At 39.0% G+C, this 18111-nt stretch overlaps 1 protein-coding gene across 1 annotated transcript; it reads left to right on the top strand.

The window, feature by feature from the left end:
• The first annotated feature begins 1690 nt into the window (after positions 1 to 1690).
• ZDHHC13 (zinc finger DHHC-type palmitoyltransferase 13) lies at positions 1691 to 18078 on the top strand. The gene is made up of 17 exons (XM_053981185.1): positions 1691 to 1862; positions 2442 to 2575; positions 2951 to 3073; positions 3540 to 3617; positions 4061 to 4205; positions 5519 to 5583; positions 6163 to 6325; positions 7172 to 7297; positions 7565 to 7698; positions 8472 to 8572; positions 11604 to 11728; positions 12733 to 12795; positions 13173 to 13266; positions 14629 to 14712; positions 15527 to 15684; positions 16865 to 16962; positions 17476 to 18078. The coding sequence occupies exons 1-17, from the start codon at positions 1842 to 1844 to the stop codon at positions 17609 to 17611; spliced, it is 1848 nt and encodes a 615-aa protein (XP_053837160.1). The 5' UTR covers positions 1691 to 1841; the 3' UTR covers positions 17612 to 18078.
• Positions 18079 to 18111: the final 33 nt, after the last annotated feature.

The following is an 18111-nucleotide window of genomic DNA, read 5'->3' as shown; positions in this document are numbered from 1 at the left end:
GGACCCAAAAAATAAAACCACAAACCCATTGCGGTGTGTCAAGTCTGGTCCTTGTCAGCAACTTCAGCTAAAGAAACCTCTTGGGGAAAGGGGTAATCGGAGTGCTGCCTTCAGCCTTGGTCAAGCTTTCCATGCCTTTCCTCCAGGGTGGTACTTTTGTGTCTCTAAGCTCAGCCTGTAGTGTGGGGAGGAGGCGCTTTACCGAGCCAAGAATTGCAACAGTGAAACAACAGCTGCCCTTTCAAAGTGGCAGGGCTTCTTGGTGTCTCCTGAAGTGACACACGGGTCCGTGTGTGCATTCCAAGGGTCGTCGGGTTTCAGGGACAGAGATATTGCTCTCTTACCAAAGCTCTGAGAAAAACCATAAGCTACAAAACATCATTCAAGTTGAGCCCTGCTGAACTCTTCTTCTTTCTTCCCCTGAAATGGGAGGCATGGCTGGGTGTTTGACCATCCTAAGTGATGTGCATTGAGCCCAAGGGAAACGTTCAGATGCCAGAGTGACTCCCGTTGTGCTGGTTCTCAGTTACCCCCCAAAAATATTTTTTGCTGCCTCAATAGCAACCGATGTGCTATGGATGGAATGGAAAGTGCAGTAACCAGTCATAGGAAAGCACCCAGGTGCATGGCTGTGAGCAGGTGCCATCTACTAAACCTGTGCCACCTTCTGCCTATTGCCCTGACCTCCCAAAATAGGGTTTGGAAAATAAATTTGGGGATTTTTTTTGTAAATGTGCCTGTTCTTTCAGTTTTCTTCCCTTTTATGAGGCCTGCTGATGCTCTTTTGCCCTGAATGTCTCTCCCAGTCTCTACCTGAAGACCTGAGCTGAGCCGTGATCCTTCCAGCCAGGACCCCACTGTGACAGGATGGCAAGAGCTCTGTGTGTCAGTCATCGTCTGGAGTCTGAGCTGGGAGTGGTAGTTATCCCTTTTCCAATGACCTGTGAGTGGTGACTGCCAATTGTCCAAGGGCCATGACACATTTCCTCCAGAAGCTGGAGGTCCCCGCGCCCCCACAGCCTCGGGGATGTTGTGACTGCAGGCCCAGAGCCATTGAGAGCTGGATGTCTCCGGTCATCCCATGCTCCATTTTCTCCTCAGGACAGAGGAGACGGCATCAGTCTGGGGGCTGCCAGGGTCCCACCTCACTTGGGAAACTTGTGCGTGTTTGACACATTTGGGTTTTTTCCCAGTTTATCCCCATTTCTTCGGCGGGTGACCACTTGCCCCTCACAGGTTGCCCTAAAATGGCGGCTCCTCCCTGACCCTGGAGGTCATTATGAGGGGACATTGGGGCTCAGCTGGGGGTGGAAATGGTCCCAAATGGCCTTGAACTCTTGTGGGAACTGGGCCAGTAAGGAAGTGACACTACTTCTTTCAGGGAATTGTGCAGAGTCGGAAGGTCCCCGTTGAGCCTCCTTTTTTCCAGGCTGAGCTCCTCCAGCTCCCTCAGCCTCTCCTCATCAGATGTGCTCCAGAGCCTTCACCAAGGGATTCCTTCCGGCTGCTGAGTCACAAGCCCCGAAAAATTCGCCAGCAGAAAATTCGCCATGTCCGCCACCCGGGGGGATCCTGTGCGAAAACGAAAGAGTTTTTCAGTGTGGTTGCCGGGGTAAAAGGGAAGGAGCTATTTCAGGCAGAACTTTACAAACTTGGGAGCCGCCGATCTGCTCGCCCAAGCGGCTCCGCAGCAGCAGGGACATCCTCAGGGGCGGCCCCCCGGGGCTTCCCCGGACTCCCCCGGTCCCGCCCCGGAGCCGCCCCGCCCAGGCCGTGTGTGCCCGGCCCCGCCCCGCAGCCGTGCCCAGGAAGCGGGAGCAGGAAGCTGTAGGGCCGCGGGCATGGCGGGCAGCGGCCCGGCGGTGAGTGGGGAGCCCGCGGGCAGCGCCGGGGCTGGAGCGGTGCTGGGAGCCGCCGCTGCCGGGCTGAGGGTGCGGAGCGCGGCCGCGGGCCCCTGACAGGCGGCGAGGGCGGGGCCGAGGCGGCCGCGGTGCCGCCGGGGTCTGGCGGGGGCTCCCGGGCAAGAGCCGTCCGTGTCGTGCCCTGCGTGTGCCTTGTCTGTTCCCTCGCGTCGGGTTTCTGGCTGCACGGGTGGCACCGTAGCTGCCGAGTGCGTTTCAAACCTTCCCCAAGGCCGTAGGTTGTGGTTTCTGGAGTGGCAGCGCTTTTGTGGGTGAGGCTGCTGTGTCGGGAACCAGCTCTGCAGGGTACTGAACGCCTCTGTAATTCGTCCTGATGCACCTTGACCCCGTCCCTACTGTTCTCCGCAAATTAAAGGATTGGTCTCTTACCAGGAGGCTTTAAGTATGCTTTGCATTAACATCTTCGTTTGTATTAACAGAATTTACCACGCCCAGTGAGTGCTTCTGGTAAAGGGGGAGGTGTGTGTGGTGTGCAGCCGATAAATAACAATGGTTAATAATTGTTTTGTTAACCGCCAGTGTAAAAGCCATTGCCATGGACCTCATCGACCTCATATGCACAGGAGCCACAGCATCCATGAAGATAAAGGTCTCCCAGGCCCATATCCCATTGTTGAAGACCCTAGCACCTGTGATATTGTCAAGGCTACGCAGTAAGTACATGATCTGAGTGTGCAGAGTGTTGAAATAGGTGGGAGTGTCCTCAAGTGTGAGCCAGGCTGGATATTTTTACAAAGGAAACGTTTTCAGTTTCATTTTCTCCCTGTAGTGGAAGAAGAAAAATAACTTACTGTTGCTATTGTAAATAAAAACATTTCAAGCAGCTTTGTTTAAGTAGAAAACTTATCAAAGCACAGCCCCACTCTTTTTACAAGGTTTCTATTGAATGTAATGTGGAATTTGCTTCGGTAGGAACTGCTGGGTCATGCTTATTGAGATGTATTTTTTCTTTAGGATGCAACTATCTCCAGACTGGAGAATACTGAAAAAATGATAAGTAAATAGATTTTTTTTCTTTCTCATTCAAGGTATGGAATGCTAGATCGATGCAAAGAACTGGTAGAAGCAGGGTATGATGTTCGACAACCAGACAAAGAAAATGTGACTCTTCTTCACTGGGCAGCAATAAACAACAGACAGGAGCTGGTAAAGTAAGCTGGGAGTCCCTGTGACAGTAATACAGTGTATTCTGCCACTGTTACCTACAATCACTTTGTTGCTTTTGTACTTGAAAACAAAGGAATGTGCTGCTTGAGAAGAAAAGGGTAGAATTCAAATTTTAATGTACTTATCTTAGTGAAAATGTCACTGAAGTGTAAAGGTAGCCCGTTTCTTTATATGTGAAATCATGTAGTGTATGAAGTCATTAGATTTTCCTGGGTTTGTTTCTGTAACAAAGATGAAAGCTGATTTTAGGAATACCTTGCTAATGACTCTAGTTTTTCTTCAACATTTTCTTGAAATAGCATTATTTACTGCTAAACCACTTTTGTCCATTTGCTTCTCCAGTGAAGTTTTTATTATGAGTCATTTGCTCCTTTAGCTATATTATCTTTAGTATAATGTTTTGCTATTTTATTGTGCCTGTTATTACCTTATTGTGTTATTATTACACAGATATTACATTTCCAAAGGTGCGGTAGTGGATCAGCTCGGTGGAGATTTGAATTCTACGCCCCTGCACTGGGCCATCAGGTAGTGCTGCTTGCAAGCCCTAACTGCAAATCTGTGGGTATTTACAGCTGTGGTAGCGTTTTCTGAGGTCCAGAGAACAAAGCACTGCTTGTCTGGAGAAAACATAATAAAAAAATAATTATTCCAGGAAAACTTCTCTGAGTGGGAAGTCGCCTGTTGGAAGATGAGTGCTTTCTTCTGGACTGTCAGTCTTTTGCCAGAGTCAGAGGCTTGGATGACTGCTCACAGGAGAAGTTACTCTAGAATAACCACCGTAGTCCTAATAAATGCTTCGCCTTAAGCTCATTTATTAGGCTGTATTTATTTAATATGATTTTCTGAATAAAGCCACAAGAAGCTGAAATATTTTGTGGGATGCCTGTGAGAATTATTAAGGCAGTGCTTTCATTAAAATATCCATTTTTAAAATAATCTCTATAGTTTCATTTCACATATTGTTGTAGACAAGGACACCTTCCGATGGTGATGTTATTGTTGAAATGTGGAGCGGATCCCAATCTTATTGATGGGGAAGGATTCAGTAGCATTCATTTAGCAGTGCTGTTCCAACACATGCCCATCATAGCCTACCTCATAGCAAAAGGCCAGGTATGTTGCTGATGCCCCAAATGTTTTCTGCTTACGAGTAGCTGCTTTTGCATAGGAGACATTTCAGAATTAACTGGGTTTTTTTCCCTGTATGAAAAACAGTGATTTTACACCTATATTTATGTGCTACAAGCAGAGACAAACTTAGATATTTTTTATATTTGTATATATAATTTTTTAAAATGCTGTTCCCTATTCCTGTCATTCCTCACATCCAGATTCACCTACATTTCAGCATGTTTAGGAGTTTTGTTATGGCTGTGTGGATTTGTGGTGCTGTGAAATAACCAATGGCTTTTAAACGTGGGAACAAAAAGCAGTATATGATGTGTAGACATGATGAAGTATTTATGATTTGATTACAGTTTTGTAACTAATAATCTATGCAGTTGTCCATAAATTGAAGAATGCAGAATGAATGATAAGTCTAGAATTTTCTGAAATTTCATTAGAAATTTCTGTGTTGTATCCATGGTAGTTGATGTCTCTTAGCTTATATGTGAAATGAACAGAGTTAATGGCAAGTGTAGCAGCATGCTAATTAAAATGACAGGAGAGTTCTTATATGATCTAGACTGATTCTGAGAAACAATCTAGTGTTAGGATTTAAAAGTTTGCTAAGTTTATTTTCTTTCTCATGAAATTCTTTTTAGGGAGAGTAACTGACTTCTGGAATGTAGATGTAGTGGTGTATATCACAGGCTTAATGAAGTTGTTGGTCCACCTATCTTCTACTAAAAATACCCAAGTGAAAAATTCTTTTAAGTAAATATGTGCTAATGTAATGTAATGATGGATGGAGGCAGGAAGCAAGGAGACCTTTGTTGTGAAGAAGGGAGAAAGGTCAGAAAGAGGAAAGAAGAAAATTTAGGTTAGATATTTAACTATGTCTTGAGATACGTAATCCTTCTTTGTTGTTTTAATAAACCTATTTTATGTATTTCCTGTACATCTTTTATGTACATCTATTTACACAAGGGACATGGTTAGCATTACTTTACAAGGTCCTTCTTATTGATAGTATTTCTTTGCAAAGAGGACAAGAAATACAGTTGACATGATTCACTTAAAAATATCCTTAGTGGAGTCTCTCCCTTAAAAATTTCCTTAAATGGAAACTCAGAATATTCTGAAAGGAATGACATGTAAGACTTGTAGAAGGAGGAAAAAATTTTAAATGAGTGTTGGCTTCTTGGCTGATATATTTTATGTCCTTTTTCTGTTCATTAGTGAAGCTAAGCCAGTTATATAGCCCCAAATTCCACTGTTTCCTGGAATCACTGGTAATCACTTGCTTGTTATCTTATTCTTAGAACATAGACACAGCAGACTTCAATGGACAAACACCTTTAATGTTAACAGCACAAAAAGCCACTGGGTAAGTAGAGAATAACTGGAGAAGAGTCTATTGTATTGTACTCAAGAAGCAGTGAGGTAAATTTTCCTTACTGTCTTTTTTTTTTTTTTTAAATGACATTCCTTTCCCTTCCATTTGTACTAAAATATGAGGTGTTTCAGAAATCCAGAGTTTGGAATAGCTCATTGAATATAGCAAAGTGAAAAGAATTTCTAAAAGAACTTTAGGTTTGAGGCTGAATCATCTGCAGCCTTATTGTATTTTCTGCAAAATGAAAACAAATGGGTGTGGATGCAATGAAATGCATTTACAACTAATGAAATGGGGAGATACAAGCTATGGTGTTGTAGAAGATATAATCTGTGTTATGTACCTCATATTTGTTAAAATGGCAAGGTAACATCATCTGGAGAAAAAATTCCAAGGCAGGTATGGAATTCTAAACATGGATCTACCATTGATCAGCTGGTTGTGAGAAGGCATTATATATCTGCTGTTGTTTCACAGATGGGAACTGTTGTTTTATAAAGTGTTCAAAAGTTTCATTTCCAGTCTAGATTATCTTCCATTTGTTAACTCTTCTACTTTATTTTCATCTAGACCAGAACCCATGAGGTTTCTCTTAAAGTTTAACCCCTCTCTCAATGCTGTAGACAATATTCAAAAGAATACTGCACTGCATTGGGCAATAGCTTCAGGAAATACTAGTGCAGTGGATCTGTTGCTGGAAGCTGGTGCCAGCCTGGACATAAAAAATGTCAAGGTAGGATTTCCTTTGTGATACTTTATCCCATGTGGCATGAATGTAAAGAAAAATCTCAGTCTTCTCCGTGTTTGATGTAAATTGCAGCAGGGTTTGGCTAAGAGCAGGTGTTCTTAGCCTTTCCCAAAAGGGAGTTAGTACCTTTCTTGAGGTGTGGCTCAAAGTATGAATGCAGAAGTTCTTTGCAACCTTTGTGTAATGAACAGCCAAGCCTTGTGTTCACCCAACAGTATTTGTGTCCTTTGCAGATTCTGCTCCCTTACTCTTTTTTGTTTCATTTTCTTGGGGTGTTTAATTAGTTTCATCTTCTCGAGGCCTTGTTTAATTTCTTTTTCATTTCTTCATTTGGCTGTTTTCTACTTAAAGACATTGTCATGAGGACTTGGGCAGATTTTTAAAAATACGTTTATTAGTGTTCAGTCAGAATTGTAAAGACTTCTAATGAAGTGAATGTGCTCCTGAGAAAGCTGGTGTCTGGCAATGCCTGTTTGTACATTCAAAAGGTTATCATATATGAAATGCTTTGATTTAGTATTTGTAGAAATTGATAGCATAAGTGTTGAAAGTACTATATAGATATGTTATTGGAAGCAGTGCAACAGATAAACAGATACAATCTATTTATAAGTATCAGTTTTCAGAACTACGAAGCTCTGATTTAAGCATGTTAGCACTCTGAATTTAGCTTACCTTTACCTTAAAAAAATAGTGGAGGGGGAGGTGGGGCTGGGAAGTAACTGCCCAGTTAGTCTTGTTTTAATGATATTAATTTCTTGCTTTTGTTAAAAGTGAGAGTATTTATGTGTTAAGTAATAAATAAATAAATAACCCTCTCTGTTGTTAAAGGGAAAGACACCGCTTGACATTGCTTATCAAAGTCAGAATCACTTCATGGTTTACATGATACAAGAGGAAGAAAAAATGAGAAACAGGAGAAATAACAGGTTACTGAAAATAGTAGAGAAATATGAGGTAACTTCCTGAGTAATAACTAATAGAAATAAAACTAGAGCATGCTGTGCTTAGAGTGATATGCAAATTAACTCTAAGAAGAGTAATTTCTGAAATTGGATGCACAAAATAGAATTCTTTAAAAGCACAATGGAGTGGTTTGGGTCAGAGTTTTATGTCATACCTCACCCCTGCTTTTGATGTATTGATTCATTACATGAACTGAATACTTTTAAGTAAGACCTACTTGAGTACTTTGTCATATTTTAACAATAATAATTTTAACAGCTCTTCCTGATGTTAGCATCTTTCTTGACATTCATGTGGGCGATTGGATACGTCATGGACTTAAGTTCTGATTCTTGGCTTTTAAAAGGAGGTTTGCTTCTCAGCCTGCTATTTGTGATGTCTCTGTTTGTGAGGTTTGTGGCTTTTTCTCTCTGTTTATATACTTACTTGTCAAAGACACTTCAAAAAGCATCTGTTGCATAATTCTTTTCAGAGTTTAGTTTCAGTTAATATAAAAGATACCTCCTGAGAAATGGTTGCACAGTGTGTGAAGAATTTAAATGCATGTACTTTTTAGAATGAATGACTATAATAATTTAATGCATTTAGGTGCACACAATAATAGTTTCTTGTCACACAAAGATTTGAAAAAAAACCCCAAACCCAGCCTGTTAGCTAATTTTATTGTCAGAGTGTTACTGATGGTCTGTATCTGGTAGACATTGAGATATCTGCTCAGAAATGTCCTTTATCACAACTTTTTTCCTGCTATATTCTGTCACGAAATGAGTTTTAATGAGCCATCCCCTCTCCTGCTCCCCAGATTCCCAGTGTTATCCTGAGCCATTCCTCACTTTTCCTGACAAAGTCAGTGGTCACTGATGTGGCAATGCTATCTGTGTGCAAATAGACAGAGATGGGACTTTTCACCCAGTCCTACAGCACTTCTCAGATATATAATATTATGCTGGAACAGAGCACTCTTCAGTTTTATTTTTGCATTGTTAACCCCCTATATGTATGGATAAAGAATGCTTTTGAGTGACAGTTCTTGATTGCTTTGAGCAATTTGAAATAAACCGTGTTCATGAAGTTCTTACAGTTACAAAACAGATGATTTATATTCTATGGATTTATATTTCAAATATATTTTGAAAAATATTTATTACTTTTAATGTTCTTTCAGGCAACTCGTGGGGCTCAAGAATCTAAGGTATCTTCCCACAGCATTTCTGCTAAGTTCAGTTTTTTGGATGTCCATGACCTGGTTTTTCTGGTTCCTGCCTGATATCCTTTAAACTGAAGAAATGCAACTCTGCTTGGAGTTTCTTGTAAATCTAAACCTTGTTGTGTAAACTGTGATGAGCAGTACCAGATAATTCCATGTGATTGTTAATGTCCGGTAAGATTGGTTTAATCCCATTGGGAAAGGGCAAAATTACTTTAAAGTTACACATAGACTAAAATGCTGTACCTTCTTGTGTCTATAGATTTTTGTCTTCTTTATAACCTGACCTATTTTATATGTTACTGGAATATCAGAATGAAGATATTATAAAACTAATGGTTTCTGTTAGCATCTCCATGTCACTCTTTAATCTTCCTCACTGAGACTGTTGTATAGTGATGTATTTTGTCATGTGGTATAAATGGGTAACACATATCTTAATAATAATACTGAAAGCATCTCTTCTTTCTAACATTATAAGCACTTGACAGTTGGTGCTGTTCATGCTCCTGCCTTTAAAAACAACATCCTCTACCACCACCTCCCTAAAAAAAAGGAAGAAATTTCTTTGTGTTCCTGCAAAGTAGACTGTCTAGTCTCCTGACTTTATTCACAGGTTACACTGAATCTTTAGTATACAGTGAATTAATTTCTATCTGACACTTACTTGCTTTAAAGAGGCTTCTCACTGATGAGTACAAAAACATTTTAGTCGTTTGTGCTCTCTTTCCAGTGCCCTGCTCTTTTGTTACACAGTGGGCATCTGTTTATTGATAAAGTTGTGTGAAAAAGCCTTTAGGAAGATACTTAGAACTGCGAATAATTTTGTATTAAAGTGTGGGAACCCAGGGCACGGGGAGTATTTCTCTGTCTGCTCTGAGGGGACCTGACCCCTAGAGAAGCACTGATTTTGACCCTCATTCATGGAGAAAGTTTCCAAGACTTCGAGATAGCCTAGAGTCCACAAAAGTGTGAAATAGATTATAGAGAGTAAGTATGGCATGTCACTTGGATAAGAAATGTAGGTTTTGGGATTTTTAGTATGTTGTAGATGGGAACAAGCTGGAGGTTTTAGGGCGGAGGCAGGTTGTTGTTCTTCGCCTTCTTCCTTCTTCATAAGTTTGGGTGATGTCTTGTAATTGAGCAGAAAAGTCCACATTGTGGGCTTCAAGGGATCAGTTATTGGGTTAAAAGGGAAAATAATCTAGGTGTCATTTCTTAATTGGATAGCTTAGTCTTAAAAGACCTTGTAACAAGAGATTGTTGGCCATTTTTGCGGTGCTTTTCCAACACACAGAGTCTGGTATAGACAGCGTGCAAAACTTTAGATAAGATAACAATAAACAAGAAGCTGAAGACTGAAAAAGTCCTGTGCATCTCCTTTTCCTGACACAGAACCACTCCAGGAGGGTTTCCCTCCCCGAGAGGGGAACCCCAGGGAGAGGCCCAACCTGGGGTGAAGAGACTGATACTAAAGCAGCTATAATGTATTGCTACACAATTTGAATTAATTTTTAATTCAGCCTTTAAATTACATTTTCTCTTGTACTGTTCCAATTAAAATGTCCTTAATGGAATTATCAGGATTAACTTTGATGAACTGATCAAGTATATTCCTGCTGGGGATTCACACACATGCTTGGATAAATGGAAATGGTGTTATTGAATTGTTGTGAAGGTTTAAGGTTTGTTTTATTGGTGTCATCTAAGTTAAAAGGAAAAAAAATTCCACCGTTGGGGATTTGAGTCGGACACTTTGCTGAAGATAGTGAGCATAGCAATATTCTTGAAGAGCTAACCATAGGTTGGTGAGACGGGCCAGTGCATGGGTTTCCATTTCACTGTCCAACCCTTTTTCTCATGAATATGTTTTCCTTCTGGGGCTGGTGACAGATCTGGGTGTTTTAAAAGTTTTCAGGATTTTAGTTAGCTGTATTTATCTGTCAAACTTCCTCTGGACTGAATGGAAATCCAGCCATTCTAACTAAAGATTTCTCTGAGCTCCAAAAAACCAATACCAGTGCAAATTGACTAGTAATATCCACAAGAAACACACCATCATTTTGACTTCTCTAATTGCACTCTGCAACTGCATCGTAACAAACACAGCTGGTGTTTGTGCTAGTATTTCATAAGTTATCACTTTTAATTTAATTAGAACTGTTTGCAGTGTTGTTAGTTCATAAGACAAAACAACTTTTTAAAAAATATTTTCACTGGAGTTCATGGAGTGACTGAGGGGGCACTGGAGATGCAATTCAGACTTGAACTCTCTGCCTGCTCCTTGGTGGCAGCAGAGACTGTTCTTTAGCATCCTGAGCTCTCAAGTTTGATGCATGACTTTAATTTGTATGAAATTTGTCCCACTCCACATTCCTCTGTTGCTGTGTAGAGACAGTTAATCTTGACATATTTTTCTTCCCCAGTCATCTGATACACAGATGGTTTTAGTTCATAGTGTAAAAATGGTGTTCCTAATGTCCCATTACCTTCAGAAGTGTTTAGCAGTGTGTGCTTGGGCTTTTTTTTTTTGTGTGACAAAAATAGTTTCAGGATGACTTTCAGTTGCATTTTTCTGAATGAGTATATTTAGTTGCTTTTGGCTGAAATGAATGGGACAAGATAAGACTGAGTAAGAGGCTGTTTGAGTTAGGGGTGGGTGCAGCAGCCAAATGAATCTTACAGCTGCCAGAAGCTTAATAGCTCTGCATGTCTGACTGTGTACAAAAAATAAAGTACAAAATAAAGTACAAAAGCTTCAGAGGGGAAAAAAGCAATCAGATTTGTTTCATACCTCTGAAATATTCAAAGGCAGAAGTCTGGAGGACTTTTAAGGAGGATGACGCGGAGCCATATTGTGATGCAGGTTTACACAGTTGTAAAAGTCTTCTTCAGCGCTCAGAATATTCAATTTCTCTAATAAGATGGCCTTGGAAGGACAGAAAGGATCCCACTGTAAAAGTTAAAGTAATTTTTTTCTTCTTGTGTCTTGCTTGTAAAGTAGTATTAACTAATTTTAGAATATTTTGCTTGTTTGACGAGTAGTGGTGTTATGAGTTATAAGAATATAGTCCTTAACCTGACTATCACATATCACAAATGTAATTCTTAAAATCACTGTTGTGTTCAGCATGATGGGTCTTCTCTATTATTTCTCTAAAACCTGGAGTACTGATCCTGGATATATAAAGACTTCAGAAGAAGAAAGAAAAGAGGTAGGTGATTTTGTAAAAACAAATGGAAGGGTGGGTGCGGTGCAACATGTATCAACCACTTCTAGTGGTTGTTTGTCATCATGTGCAGCTTTGTTAAACTGGAAAGCAGTGAAATATTCTTCCTTAAAGAGGTTTTAGCAATGTTGTTTAACAACACAGATCTTGGAGAATTTCTCCTTCTACTGCTTGTTTCCTTATCTTCCTTGTCCTGCTATAATTTCCTTGCCTCTATCTTCTCATTGAAATGTGAGCTTTGGCCAAAAATTGTACAGACCCACTGGTATTATCTGTGATATGAATTCACATAGAACTTCATTTAAAAAATGTAAGTTTTGCATGGTTTCTGCTTCAGTTGTCTCTGTTTAGAAAAAAATAGTCACAGTGCTTTCGTATATATCATATGATAGTAATTATTTAAATTTTATCGTGTGCTTTGAAGATGTGTTTAATGGTTTGGTTTTTGTGCTTGAATATTGTGCAACTCACATGCTATTTCCTAACTATTTTATAGTGGCCAAAAGAAATCATGGGCAGCCAGTCAGTAGAGAATTTAGTGTCTGGTCTCTCCAACCTATGGGTTAAGGAAAGCATTTTGTTTGTGATCTCATGGTTCTCATTGAGGTTGTATTTCTTCCAATTCCCAGGGAGAATAAACTGCAGTTTTAACATATTTAATGTTGTGTCCTTGTAAAGGAGGAGGCTTCATCTCCCTGAAGTCTGGCTGACTATATGAGAGGTGCCATCTCATTTTAAGGCATATTTAATTCACATAATTTATTAATTTTGGCAACACAGAAATGCTTTTCTGAGTAATCTTGTGTGGGTGAAGCTGTATTAGTCTTTACTAGTTTGTTTTTTCTTGTGCACCTCTTTAAATAGCAAGTTCTTATTCCTGTTTGTGCTTAGCACTTAAAATACAAACTGCAAAAGTCCTAATGTAGAAATTTTCATAGCGCCTATGGAAATGTTATCCAAATGCAAGCACAAAATACTTTGTCTTTCAGAACATTATAGCTCTTGCAGAAGCTGATTGCTTGGACTTCAGAACATTTTGCACATCATGTCTTGTAAGTAGGGCTTTTGTATTTATTTTCTTTGTGAACCTGCCTTTTACTCAATACTGCCATAACAATCCTTTTTCCTCACTGCTTGTCATTAAAGTGTTACACAAGTAGTTTGTTATGTATTGTTTAGATTTCTTTATTTCTTTTACAGTGGTAAGAGATGCTTTGAGATCCTTGGATTCTAATCTTAATTTTTAAAAATTCCATCTTTTATTTTTTTTTTAATTAAGGTGTATGGTTCTCATCTATGTTCTGTGTTGTGAGGTCTATGACACAATAATTATGCAAAATGTGGTGGTAACTGTAAGATGATGCCTTAAATTTTGAGCAAAGTAGATGCTTCTGCTATGAGTATGTTCTTTCCCTTCCTCCTCACCTAGGTAAGGAAGCCTTTGAGATCTGTGCATTGCTTTGCTTGCCAAGCTTGTGTAGCCAGATATGATCAGCATTCTCTGTGGACTGGACAGTGCATAGGTGAGAATGTGTTGTTTCATCAAATTTGAAAATGCCACATATTTTAAAAGTTGCAGAGATAACATTTATCCCCTTAAAGAGAGAGCACATATGATGCAAGAATAGCCTGTTGATACTGAAGGACTCTGATAGGTGGGAGAGGGAAATTAGATGGAAGAGAGAAAGAGATTATTTAGGGGCTGTTAGAGTGGTCACCCTAAGATCACATACTACACAATCTGTAACTCTTTCTTTGGAGAGAGAAGGAACAGGAACAGAGACTTTAAGAAAGGAAAGAAAAAAAATATTGAGATGGTGGCTAAAATGAATACAGAATTATTAGCCAAGCATGTCATAGTCGAACTAGGGATTTAAAATTGGTAAAGGAGAAATGTCTCCACGTGGCAGGCAGGGAAATTTTGGAGCTTGCTGCTGTAAGGGTTTGCAGACACAGGCAATATCGGTAGGTTCAGAAAGGGATTAGACAAACTTTTTTGGACAATCTGTCCAGGAGTAGATACTAAAAGAACTAGACAAGTGTGCACAGTCTGACATTTTAATGCAGTAGCTGTGGATGAGGAGAATGAACTGCAGGAAGTGGCTGGACTTGTGTGTCCTCTTGAACTTCCATTACCCCTTGTCACTGTTAGGGACAGTTCTGAGTGGAGCAGCTGTACCACTGAGATAACCCTGCAGGGCATTTCCATATTCTTGTGTTCTTCCCTCTTGCCCTCTCTCTTCCTTTCTGGCTCATTATTGGTGATGCTCAAGATAGGAAGATGAGAGCTTCACTTCTGTAACAATATATTTTTCTTTTTCTTTTTTTTTTTTTTTTTTTTTTTTTTTTTTGCCAACAGCCTTTTTCTTAGTGTTAAATGCTATTTTTGCAATGTTTGCTATTTACAAGGTGCTGAGACATCCTTCTGATGTGTTGTCTCAAAGCTTTGAACAGTAACATTGTAATTTAAAAAAATACCTTCTTGTAACAGTTTTTCTGACAGAGGTCTAGGGTTTTCGGTGTTTTACATGTATGTTTTCAATTCTGAAGCATACAAGGTCCAGCAAATTGAGTAGCTTAGACTTCTCTGTATATGAGACAATTTTTTTGTGCATGGGAGGGAGTTGTGGTTGCTTAATTAGGTCTCATCAGACTAAAACAGCTGACGGCATGCTCTGAAGGGGAGAAAAATCCTGATTGACTTTATCAGAACTAACAGGACAAAGTTGAGAGAGAGATCAGCCTTGCCAAGCTCTCTTGTGAATGGCAGAGGTTAAAATAAGAAATGGTTTTGACTCTTTTTATTCCTGCTAACTTTAGTAGAAATGCAAGTACTGCTGAATTTTAAAATGTTCAACTTTAAATTTTTTTTCCCTCAATTTCAGGCATTGGGAACCATTATTACTACCTGTTGTTCCTGGTTTTCCTGACAATGACTGGTGTCTGGCTGCTTTATGGAACTCTTCAGTGTATGTAACCATGACTTTAGTTTTATTTAGCTTTCAAATCCATCTCTGGGTGTTCTTTATTTTTCAGCATTTCATTTCCAGCAAGTGCAACCTGCACAAGTGATGCCTTATTTCAGCAGTGATGTTACTGTGTAGCTTAAGTGAAAATGTATCCTATCTGAGTCTTTGGTCAGATACCTGATTCCATTTGTATTGAGCAAGAACAAAGATGCTGCTGTAGTGGGATATCCATTGGAAAATTACATAGCAGGAAGCATTTTTGTTAGAGAGGAAATAGGGAAGCCATGTGGCAGAAGGTCAGGTGACAGGTTTTAATTAGGATGCCCTTTGCTGTAACAGAAAATAAGTTTGTAAATACATTATTGCAAAAGCTTGATTGATTTTTTTTTTTTAATTTGGGAATATCCACACTGAATGCAGATATTTCTTTTTAGTTTTAAAGTAGTTTAATTCTGAAGAGAAAAAAGTATATTGTCTCATTAATGAATCAGAACTGTTACTTTGTAAAATTAAAAAATTTATTGGAAAGGAGAGAAAAGCCCTTATAATATAGTTGCTGAGGATGAATTACTATAGCACCAACCTTTAAAAACAAGGACATTTTTCTGTGGATCATGAACACAGAGCGTAAAGTTTGTGCGGCCAGAATAGCAAGCACTCACACATCTGTGTGGGTGCTTTTAGGTGGCAACAGGGTAGATGAAACATGATATTTCTAGAGGATGTTGCTATGTAATATTAATTTCATGCAAATAATCTTTCCTCAGCTCTTAAGAGCTTAAAAACACAATTAACTGATTGTGCATCTTGTCAGATTGGTCCAACCACTGTGCAGCAAATTTCCATCAAGATGGAGCATGGACGTACTTCACCCAGACAGTGTCCTGCTCTCCCTGGGTTTCCTACATCTCCTCAGTAGCCTGTTTCCACACCCTGTGGGCCTCTGTGTGGCTCACTGTTCAGCTTTATCAGGTAATGTTTTCCTTCAGTTTATGCTTCTTGTCAAATTAAAGCTCTTCCCTGGATGATTTGTGCCTCTAAAACTCTGTGCCTGCTCTCCCTGGTTACTGTCACAGCAAGGTGCTTCTCTTAAATCTCAGGGCAGACCTTGAAGTTTTACAGGTTCAGCTTGTGCACTCAGCATTTCTCTGTTGGAAGTAGAATCACAGTCTGCAAATCATTCCTATAACTGAGCTTTGGCTTTATTACTCAAAATTACAAGCCTATAAAAAGTTGTATTTAAAGACAAGAAATTTATTTGACTAATAGAACTGGTATTAATGCCCCCAAAACTGCACAAAAGCTCAGTAACACAATTATTCCTGAGTTGAAAATTCTGTGGCAGAGCTCAGCCATGTATCATTAGACTGTATTAAATCTCTCTGCTACTGTAAAAATATATGACCTGGATTTTATCTTGTTGAGGACTGTCAAATTTCTTGTTTACGTTTTTCTCAGAGAAAAGCTTGGCTATGCAAATAAAATTGAGAAGAGCTGTCTTAAAACATCTGTGAAACAGCTTGTTTAGCAGCTCTTAGGAAAGAGGTGTCTTTGAAATACATGTTAAGCACACTGAGCTAAGGGCTTGTTTTACATCTTGTTCTGTAAGAAAAACCCAAAAAACAAAAGCTCCACAATCTTAGATGTGTACTGCTACATTTTTGCAATATCCAATACAGTGGCATATCATACTGGAGAAAGATAGGGAGGATATTTACAGTTTAACTACTGTGTTTCATACACAGTGATTTGAAAAGGTACTGCTTTATGGCATTTAGTGTCATTGTGGATCAAGGGATCTTTTTCTACCATTTTGTGTGGTAGAATGTAGACAAAAATCTGAGGAGATTGGTACTTAGCTGTGATAGATCTTATACTTCTGCAGATATCTGTGAAAGTACAGTCTTCACAAACATCCCAATTAAACTTGCCTTTTCTGGAAGCTGGTGTTAGAGCTTGACAGGTTCTGTTTTAGCCCAAGTGACATTTAAAGACAGTTTTCAGTCATCAGTTATAGCAGTGGTTACTTATTTGTTAGATATGTCCAGGCTCTTTCCCGCTACTCCCTTTTTATAAGTATCTTTTGCTCACTAGTATTTTAATTTGTGATGTTCATGTTGTAACCATTACTTATGGGTTTTTTTCCAATCAGACTGCATTCCTGGGGTTGACCTCACATGAAAGAATGAATCTCCTTGTACAGAGAAAATCCTCTAAGCATCCTGTTTCACTCAGGAGGACTCCATACAAGTGGGTAGTAATGAATAGAGTGTTTTAAGCATGTTATCTCTTCAGTACTGATTTGCTTCACTGCTTCATAAATGCAAAAACACTGGTTTTGGGGTGAGGGAATGCTGTCCAAAAATTTGTTCATCAGTCTCTGTGTCTGTTGTGTAGGATCAGAAAGAGAATTAAGGTCTGAACTGGCCCCTTTCTGAGTTCTTCTGCAGTATTTAGCTCTATTGATAGAGAAATTGGTATCAAGGTTTCCCTGTTACCTCAGGTATACTAACAGATGAGATCTTACTAACTTTTAAATATTTGAGTTCAACTTAATCTACTCTCATTTGTTAAAGTAAAACATGTTGTAAAAGTTCAGCAAAGGAATAATGCTCAATTGAGAGGTCTTCTGTTTCTTCTCCCTGAGCTGTCTGCCTTGACAGGTTAATATCTCAAGAACTGTCTCATGGTGAAGTGGTATTTTTCGTGCTTGCATTATTCTTTTTTTAGGTTTATGAATACGTATTCTTCTCTTTTTTTCAGCCTTGGATGCTTCCAGAATCTTGCAGACTTTTTTCAGTGCGGTTGCTTTGGTATGTTCAAACCCAACATAATTGACTGGACCAAGCAATACAAACTTTTTCATCTGGCAAGGGAGAAAAATGTTCATTCTGTGTAAAGTTTTGCTTAATTTCTAAGATGGTTGAGCTGAAAGCTAAATAAAACTAGATATTTTGTTCATTTCTACAAATTCTTCTGAAGCCACTTGTTTTTATTTTTTATCATTGTTTCAAATATTAAACTTACCTTACATAAGATGCAGCAGATTTGTATATGGAACAATCACTGTGTGTCTGTATATGTATAGTTTGAGCTGAAACTATTTAAAATTTTATGTAAGGAGATGACACAAATATATATATTTTTAAAGGTAAGTTTTTGGGACAGAATTTCAAAATTATGTTGATACCATTTGCTTTACTTTTCTGGTAACAAAAGACAATTAAATTTGAAAATCAAGGTGAGTGTTCATGTTTAACAACTTAATATTACAATTACATTGTCATTTTATTGCTTATGCTGTGAAAATCTCTATTAAGCCTTTGTATTTGAAGAGTTTACATGTAATAAAATAGAGCTTTCATACTTCTAAGTGTATTTTTGCAGATTGAAATAGAT

Source organism: Vidua macroura, chromosome 6 (genome assembly GCF_024509145.1).
Source record: "Vidua macroura isolate BioBank_ID:100142 chromosome 6, ASM2450914v1, whole genome shotgun sequence".
Classification (NCBI taxonomy): domain Eukaryota; kingdom Metazoa; phylum Chordata; class Aves; order Passeriformes; family Viduidae; genus Vidua; species Vidua macroura.
This window is presented reverse-complemented; position numbering and strand designations above follow the sequence as displayed.